Raw genomic sequence first — 9655 nt, forward strand, 5'->3', positions numbered from 1 at the left:
AGTGCTTGTCCCCTGTGTGGCAGGGCCCTGATGACTGGATAAAAGATATTAGGATGTCAATACAGTTTTCAAATCAGCAAGGAACCTCCTGCCTGCTTTCTTTTTTCCTCCACTTTGTGGTTCCCTGCAAACCACAGACAACATCTTTCAACCAACAGAAAAATGTTCTGGCCTGTGCACTGAAATCTCATCACACATACATATTTTACTGTTGGTGCTACAACCTGGTGATTTAATAGCCCCATTTGGGCACCATATGTTTCACAAGCAACAGAGTCCTTCCCCCAAGCTCCTCCTTGGACTGTCACTGCCATCGCTGCAGCGCCAATGGGCTGAGAAGTGACTGGTCCCTCCAAGGCAGCAGGGAAACTGAGCAGCCAGCTACACCTCGCACCAGACACCTGCCTCTGAGCAGGGTGTCACTGTGGCTTTGAACAGTCATTTATTTGGGTTTGAAAATACAGGTTGGAATGTTTCATATGAGACACACCAGCTGGCCAAATGCATGAAGATAATCCAGTTCCTCGTTATATAAAAGAAAGGTGGCTGTCACTCTCTGTTTTGCTGTTGAAGGTAGGACATGAGGAGTCCTGTGCAGTGAAGAACACACGCTGACATTTGCACAGGCTCCACTTAGCGCTTGGATGTCTGCATTTCTGCTCAGCCTCTCAGGGGCCTTTCCTGCAGGATTTTTTTTTTTAATTTTTAAATTACTTAGGTGTTTCACAGCTCTGTTTGTTAAATGAAAGAATCTTGAATCATAAAAATGAGTCCCTACATTTAAATACTTCCATGCTCAGTCCAGACAGCTCTACTATCAATCCCCTCAATTCCTCCACTCTATCCCTCAGGTGAGGATAGTAAAACTTTATTCACAGGCAAGACAAAACCACCTTTTTATGCCCCACTCCTTCCTTTTCTTACTGGAGAAAGGAAGAAGCATCCTCTTAGCCTTTTTTTATATCCTTAGTATTCTCCCATTCCTCAGTGTCATGACACAGTTTCAGGATAGTGTGGCAGCCTGTTTGTCACTTCTCTTTGAGGCATGATGCTCAGTGCAAGGTAGCAGGCTGGGTGACATCAGAAAAAATTACAATTGTGTTCCCATGTTAGCACTGATGGTGGAAAGTATGGCATAATCCTCAGATATGGGGTTTTTTAATGAAGAATTAAACCTTTTAGGACCATTTGGACCCAAAAGTTTGTTTTAGGGAAGTACTGTCCTTGTTAAAATGGCACATCCTGATAAAAATCAATGAAGAATTACCCTATTTCTTAAATTCTTTACATAATCAATACAAATATAAATAATTTTACTCACAAAATATATTCACAAGAAAGCATTTTTTTTCCGATACTTAAGATATATAAAGATCACTTTTATATTCTTTAGTTCAGGCATTCTCTATTAACCACTCTATGAGCCATAAACAATGAACATATGAGCAGCGAACTGACAGCCACTACAAGATATTTTCTGAGAGAATAAAAAAGGCAGAAAGAGAGGGCACAATTAGAAGAAAAGAAACCCTATAAAGCAGGCATATTAATCTTCTTTCTTTTCCAAACCATGCTTTTCAAACAGTTCTGGCACAAAAGGGTGAAGCAGCCACATCTGTTTCCCACCTAACCATTCCTCTTCTTTTCCTTCTCTTACAAAAGAAAAGCTGCTGGAGAATTCCCCTTGCCCTCTCACCTCCTGAAAACTTCTTTCCACTCCTCAAAACAATGGTCAACAGCAGAAGGATTGAGACAGGGAGGAACAGCTCTGTGTCTCCACAGACTCTAGGGATCTGGATAGGGGCTGAAAGGCTGCTGTATCTAAAGAGCAAACATATGTGAGAGCTTATTTGAATAAGATTCACTTAGCATAGCCAAGTGCACATCCCTGTTCCTGAACATTTTGCTATTTTACTGTGCTTTTACTGCTGTTAATAGCCAATGCCACTAGGGTGACAGCAGAATATTGTGTGCATTTCAACCTGCACTGAAACCCATCTAATTTAGCACTGGCTCAAGTGTGCTTCACAACAAATAGCCCAAGTGCCGAGGAGATGTATTGACAGCCGAGATAATTTTCTCTGTATCAAGCCTGTTTTGATAACTCAGCCCCTCAGGAGCTGGAAATTTTGAAGTGGTTCTTCTAATTGAATGGTCCTAACCAAAAGTAATTTCTCTCCTTCCTTGCCTAGGATCCTGTGGATTTATTCTGTAACAGGAGAGTGGGTATATCCTCTCTTTGCTTTGTTCAGCCCCCCTGGACTAGCAGCCTTTTTTGCCGGTAGCCTTGCCATCATTATCGCCTTCTACAACTTCGGAGAGTTCCTCAACCGTATGATATGGGGTCAGTCCAAGTTTTCTTCCTTACTTCCATGCATATGAAAAAAACACCCCTGAAATGAGCTGCTGTGATTGCCCAGGCAGGCAGGAGGAGGAAGGGGGCATGAGTACATCGGGGAAGGTGTTGGGGTGGTGGTACTTGAGTGTCAGACAGTGATTGCTGGGTGCCATCCACGTGCTAACAAATAAACAACAAATTGGAGCAAGGATCCCAACCCTACCAGACAAAGGTTGGACCAGCTTCCTCTAACTTGGGTCAAGAAGTGCCTCTTACCAGCATAATCACTGGGTTTTGAATTCCTGCTCAAAGAAGGGTCCAGAGAAGCCACATGTCTTGGGCTGAAACTCTTACACCTGCATCACATGTTGTTTGTCAGACTAGGGATTAGCAGTGTTTACTGCAAATTTACAGGAATGCATCAGTGTATCCAAGTGGCAGCAGCTCCGTGACTAAAACAGCACTTTGGAAACTTTCATAAACTGTTCAGAAATTGTTCCTTCTGCTTTAGTAGTGGTATGACCAGTAGTGACATAAAAAAAGTGAAAAGCAGCTTCCTTGGACATAATGGGCAGTTGGAGGGGGGAAAAAACGTAGTTTAGGAAAGCATATTTAACACATGGAAGAGAGAGAACTGAGGGAGCACCTTTGAGGGTTTGGCATGGGATACTATTATTATTATTATTGTTATAGTTATTTTTATTATTGTTTCTGTTATTATTATTCCTTCTGGTTATCTCTCCTTTTCCATTCAAGATTGAATTTTTGAGGATGAAAGCGTTTCTGTCAAGAAAACGTGTGTATTTTATTTAGGACAAACGTGGGAACATTTGCAATTTCTTAAACTAGCTTTCTGATTAAAGAAAAAACACTGCAAAAACACCTCTGAAAATAAATAAGACAACCTCCCTCTGTTCTCAGGGAACATTTGATGCCTGATCCATTTTGCAAAGTCTCACATGCCTGTCAAGCCAAAGTAGAGTGTCTGTAGCTAGTCTCTCACCATCCATACTCAGCTACCTAAAAGCAGCAGATTGGCTTTCAAATGTGCTGAATTACCGACTTCACCACTTGCTACCTTTGCAAACAAGATGCCTGCTCTACATGTCCATGTTTGGGGATTTTGGCCACATTCTATTCTGCAAAAACATCATATGAGATGAGGATTGCTGGTAAATGAAAACAGATCTGCAGCCTTTCTGCACTAGCTCTGTTTTAAGAGCCATCACATATAAATAGTAACTACTGCTAATCAAAGACTGCACCACCACCACATGATGGCATAAGTCTTTATATGAGATATCTGATACATTTATGTATCAGATTTTTTCATCACTGAGTACATAATAGTAATTTTAGGGCTAGAGTATGCCTGTTGCAAATGCTGGAGATAATCAGAATAAAAATAATTTGATTTCCAATGTGCTAAGTGATTGATTGGACAAAATATTGTGCCAAGAAGAGATCAAATTAACTGCAAAAATTAGATGCATATTCAACAGCTGACTAAAGAAACTTGGGCAAGCACTCAACTTTACTGTGCACACAGAGAGGCTGAAAAGCACCCCAGTTGTGGTGACATGAATGTAACCTCAGAATATGTATATAAACTATACACAATATTCTCCATTGATATCTGGTGTGCTCTTGTGATCCCTGGAGGCCTCATCTGTGTGGTGGGTCTGCCTTTCCATGCATAGTTGCTCCTTTTCAAAAGAGCCACAAAATCCTGGCCTTCACAATTACATGGTGTTTTCATCCACGTGCAAGACACTCCCCTTGAGTTACAGTTCCCCATGTTGGTGCCAAGTGTTTTTACTGATCCACATCCCAGCTGTGTCCACCCAAGAGAAGAGTAGGACTTCCTGAAGCTGGTATCAATAACGAAGTCCCAATAAGCCTTGAAACATAGCCACAGGGAAGCTATTCCAAATTACAATGTGCCAGAGTTTTAATATATTCCTGACTGAGACAAATTTTTGGTTCAGCATTGCCAGAGAAAAAAGAGCTGCAAACTGAATGAAGACGTGATTCCAACATACCTTTGTTCCCACAGCAAAAATGGCTCCATGTACTTTTTTTCATCCTACCCTTTCCTCTCTCTCTTTCCCATCACAATAAGGCAGAGGATGCAGGGGAAAAGATCCTGCAGAAAACAAAACAAAAAAAAACAAAAACAACCAACCAAACAAAAACAACACCTCCCACCTCCCCCCCGCCACACACCCCGTCCCCCAAGGTAAAACAATCAGTGGTGGTAGAGGACAGACCTCTTCATCTTTCCATACTCTCCACTCTGCCCACCTCCTCTCTCCCTCAAAAGATAAAGTATATGGAAGGGAACTTTTGATCTCTCTTCTGCTTCCTCTTCATTCCCCAAAGGCAGTTTGGGTTACAGGTTAATACAGATATCTACTAGGTTCCTATAGGCACATCTGAAAACACCCTGTGTAATAACACCTGAAGCCACCAAAAAATTAGACCTGATGCTGGTGGGATCTGACAAGACACAGCTCTCTGGCTGGGCTGCTGGCACCAGGATTCTCCCAAAATTAAAAAAAAAAAAATTAGGCTGTTGCTTCTTTTTATTTCTTTCCTGCTCGAATGAAGAACGGTTGCCCAGAGGTGTTTATTCAAAGGTGCAAGAAGCGACTAACAAACAGCTCCACCAGAGTGGCAAAGCCTGGCTCCCTCCTGGACTTAAATCCTGTGGCAGGCCATAGGCTGCTAAAGAAGCTTGTTCCACAGCACACCATGCTTCATATGGGCTCTTCCACACTCCCTTATAACTACAGGCCATTATTATTTTTCCTAAAACCAGCTACATAAATATTTACTCTTTTTCACACTTAAAGGTATATTTAGTTCCAACTTATTCCAAAGTCTGTAGATGGCAGCTTCCAGCTTCAAGCAAGTAAGTGTTAAATCTACGTCCTGTGCTCGACTAAAAAGATGCAATATCATTTCTGAGAGCTGGAAAATCTAGGCTGTAGAATAATATAACCTTTTTTTTCCTTTTCAGGATGCCAGACCCTAAATTAATTTTATTATTTATAGACAAACTGTTTCATACAGTATTGGAGGTTTTAAAAATGCATTATCTCTCATGTGCCTCTCCTCTCCCTCCCCTTGCACAGTTGGATTGGTGGTAACTAAGGCAACCCAGCTGCACAGCCTGAGAGGCACAGAAAATAGTACCAGTAATGACTTCTTTTTGTTTTAAATCCCAGAGTTTCTAGAGTACAAGACAATGTTGAGCAATAGAGAAACTCCAAAGAGGATAATTTGAAACAATGAGCTGATTCTTTTACTGCCATAAATTTACCTCAGCCAAGAGCTTGGCTGCAGGGTCTGAGTATCAAAGATGAACCCTGTGATAGTTTCTCCCCTTCCTGATGGGTGGAAAACATCACACAGGCAACTGATCTCATGTTTCTTTGACCAGTCAAACTAGAATCCTTAAAAATAAAGCAAAGTAATGCTCGCTTGGGGTTTGCTCTTGTTGGGACAATCAGATCTTTGGGAGAAATTTGGATCAAAGTTCTCCACATCAGACAGAGCAACCTTTCAAGTGAGGTGTCTTATTAGAACTCGCATTTGAAGATGGAGCACATTAATTTTTCTTCCATCTAACACATCTGAAAAAAACCCAAAATAACATTCATCAGCTGCTTCATTTCAGTATTCTGAAATGCAGCTGGAGAGGAGCTATAGCTAACAACAGCTACATGCTCCAGTACTGATTGAAAAGCCTCCTGATGCTTTTGCCTCTGCTTGCAAGATTTTGTGGGCCCAAGGCCTCTCCCAGAGAAATGCTTATCACCCCATGGCAGAACTGTTCTTTGGGAGAGAAACAGGGGGGGAAAGGAAGCTGATTGTTGGAGTGGGCAGCAGATCCAAGAGACCCACCCAGATGCTTTGCTGTCCACCAGAAGGGAAAGCTTTGGCCAGCAGGAACACTGTCAGGGGCAAAACAAAAATTAAAGATATTATAATGCAAGAGGTAAGGCAGCTCAACAGGAATAAGAGCCATTGCTTTGAGGAAAAAGAGAAAACTTATGGTGGAATACCTTCCTTATGCTCAGTGCAGAGATGGATGCACTCTTCCAGATCTTCTGTGAGCTCTTAAATATCTCGGGAAGACATTGCTGAAACCAATTTACCTAAGGCTGAAACAAAGTTAAACAACAATCTTCTCTTTAGCCTGTTTTTCCTCTTTTTTTTTCTTTTTTTGAGTACTTTTGCATTCAATGCATTTTCCAGAATCATATAACGTTTTCAGAACTGATTATTTTCCCTGAGTTTTATTTTTGTATTTATGGGCTTTTGAAACCAAGCTCCCTTAATACCCTGTAGCCTTGGGAAATCCAGCCTATGTGACAGCTCACAAATCTGTGCAATACAAAGCAATACTATAATAAGATTGAATTCTTGATGCTGTCATTATTCTGAGCAGCTGCTGAGATCGCAGAAACCCAAATGGCAAATAAAGGGATGCAAAGGACAACTGTGTGGGGCATGAAGCCGTGCTACCATTTTACTGGTACAGGCTTATCAACAGCAGTTTTTGTATGAATGTTGAAATTCTGATGTTCAGCGCATAGTTATTACTCAAGACACAGGTTCCACCCTTTGTTATTACAGTATCCAGGAGGGATTTTTAAACTGAGATTCCTTTCCAGAGGATTTGTTCTATCATGCAAAGAATAAGAGTCCAGAGTCTATCTACTCCTTTCAGTGACCAAATAATATTTCTATCCATAATTTCTCTATATTGCCGATGATTAATGGAACTCAGATTTTACAGGATTTAAATCCCAGAGTTTGAAAACTAAATATGAGTATTTACTTTTGACTCATCCATTCGTCCTAGTGGTACCACAAACCAGTGATGGCACATTAATGTCCTTCATATTTGTCACTCCCCAAAGCTGCAGTTTATTCCTCAGGCAGAGATGACTGACTGTGTAAAGGAAACCTACACTATTTGTCACAGGTCCTGTTTCTGGTGATAAGTCTATCTGGTGATCCACTGGAGGCAGACTGAATTGGAACCTCTCGCAAACCAGAGTTTACAAATTCATCAGTGGAGGCCAGACTTTAAGGAGTGCTGGTTAACACGCTGGTCCTGGCCTGCCAGGCTATTATTTTTCTTTCTTGTCTGGATTTTTTTTCCCCTCACCCATAAATATCAATTTAGTCACTACACACCAATACAATACAGGAATTAGTGTTTCAGAGCCTTTGAGGTCCATGGACAAGGAAAGGTCATTTTTAAAGGGGAGTTTCCTATGAGTGAATGATTGTAGGAGGGGAAGAAGAGAGGCTGAGATAGTGTGTTAGAAAAGGTACCCATCAACATTTGATTATTGCCACACGGGGTGCCCCGCAGTAGCACAATAACTGGTGCATCAGAAAGCTGTGGGATTTCAGTAGGTCCTGCACTGTCCTGACCAGCCACGTGAGGATGCTCCAGCTTTTCACATGCTCTTACAACAAGCTAGATTTGCTTGGTGGCAGATACTTTCTCCCGCTGGCAAAGCACAATTATTCTCAATGGGTGCGGCCCATGGCAGATTTCAAATAATTCCTCAGTCATTGAGTAATCTGTTAATTGCTGTGGGGACATCCCAGGCTCATTTGACTTCTGCAGCACTTTAGCATTAGCAGCTGGTCCAAGACATGCACTCGCAGTTCACTCCCACTCCCAGATGGGTAGAGTTCCCCAGGGATGTTGGGAGGCTGGGGCCAGTTTCACATCCTCCTCATCCCTGATGTGTGAAAGGACTTCTCTGTTGTGCCTTCCCCCTCAGATCCCAATAATGTCTTCTCCTCTGTCTCCAAACAGGAGATTCAATAGTAATACTGGACCACAAGTGGAAAAGCAAGTGAATCCTCCTCTTGAAGCCAAACAATCTCTCCATGAATGCTGAAGCCATGAAGTAGAGGAAAATAAACGTAGCTGTGATAAATCCTTTCTCCAATGCATTGCAGCTTCTGGTGAAGCCATTATGACATCAGACATACGGAAAACTGGTGGAAAATATGAAATGTTTGCCTCTTTCATGATAACTCTGCAACTGCTATGAATAAGAAAATTGTGTTCATCTGTTTACACAGATTTCTCATCTCTTGCACAACGTACGTGTCCATGGTTAAAAGTTGTCACTGGTAAATGCACTCCCTCATGAGCCTCACACCACTCTGTAAAAGACCTGTGAATGCAAGCCAGCTCTTGTTTGGATTGCCCTTCATCAAGTCTGGAAAAAATTAAGAGGAGAGATAATTTTAACAGTGCTGTGACTTCCAAGCTAGCTAGATAACAAATTGGGCTAACAAGCACTGTAATTAGGAATGTCTGCTCAGAAAGTTCACCAAGAAGCCGAGTTCTTCTAATGAGAAACTTTCTGTAATATTAATATGCTTATATTATGCTTAATATCTCCCCTCCACTTTAACAGGAAATCTGAAGGCAACAGTTTCTTCCTTTTTCTTGGTCTCAGTTAATCTCGCAGCAAAAGTAACCTAATTATACTCACTGTATGATTGCTTTGACAGAAAGCATGTTAATTTAAAGCACTGTTTAACATAAAGCTGCCTGCCATATAATTACACTCCATTCACATGTTTACTAATTTTCCTCAATATAGTTGATTTCTGTTATTAGCCTCAACATTTTGTTAACATCCAAAACACTGGAGATCTGCTTTGCAAACTCCAATAAACACGAAAAAACCGAGACTAGCACAAGTGTTCCTTAATGGTCAATGTGAAAAAGAAAAATCTCTCTTATTATTCCTGCATTCAAAGAGGATTTTAAACTAGTTGCAGTACTTAAATGTCTAAATCCATCCTCACTGGCAAAGCCTCTCGCTTAGAGCTACTGTGCACGCTGTACACCGGGGTGTTATTTTCACCTTTCAAATGCCGCTGGAGCTCAGTAAAAACAAAACACATTGTAAGCTGCCTGTGAGCAATAAAAAGATAATGTGTATACATAAGATTGTTCTTCTCATGTGTTAAGCATCTGATAAAAATTCTAATCTGGGAAGTTAACATGCTAGGCCTAGACTATAAACTAAGTGAACTCAATGAGAGACGTGCATGCATTCAGTAATTCCCAGCCTATCTAGATAACGTGCTCCAGCTAACTTTGCAAGGGGGATGTAAGCAATTACACATGCCCACACACAAACACACTCCCCCCTCCTTTTTTGCTGAAGCTGAAAGATGCTGGTCAAAGGAAATATATTGGAGAGACAGACAGAAGAAAAAAGCACGGAGGGAACTAGGGAAGAAGAGAAAGTTATGGAAACT

General features: G+C 41.3%; 1 protein-coding gene across 1 annotated transcript in view; it reads left to right on the plus strand.

The window, feature by feature from the left end:
• The window catches only part of LOC121340468 (androgen dependent TFPI regulating protein), a 30153-nt gene extending 21236 nt beyond the window's left edge, over nucleotides 1-8917 (plus strand). Inside the window, exons 5-6 of the mRNA XM_041413250.1 lie at nucleotides 2193-2344; nucleotides 8187-8917. Of these exons, the coding sequence (XP_041269184.1) occupies nucleotides 2193-2344; nucleotides 8187-8230 (196 nt within the window). The 3' untranslated portion in view covers nucleotides 8231-8917. The remainder of the gene's footprint in view (nucleotides 1-2192; nucleotides 2345-8186) is intronic.
• Nucleotides 8918-9655: the final 738 nt, after the last annotated feature.

The sequence above is a fragment of the Onychostruthus taczanowskii genome, unplaced genomic scaffold (genome assembly GCF_017590055.1).
Source record: "Onychostruthus taczanowskii isolate IOZ18803 unplaced genomic scaffold, ASM1759005v1 scaffold40, whole genome shotgun sequence".
NCBI lineage: Eukaryota > Metazoa > Chordata > Aves > Passeriformes > Passeridae > Onychostruthus > Onychostruthus taczanowskii.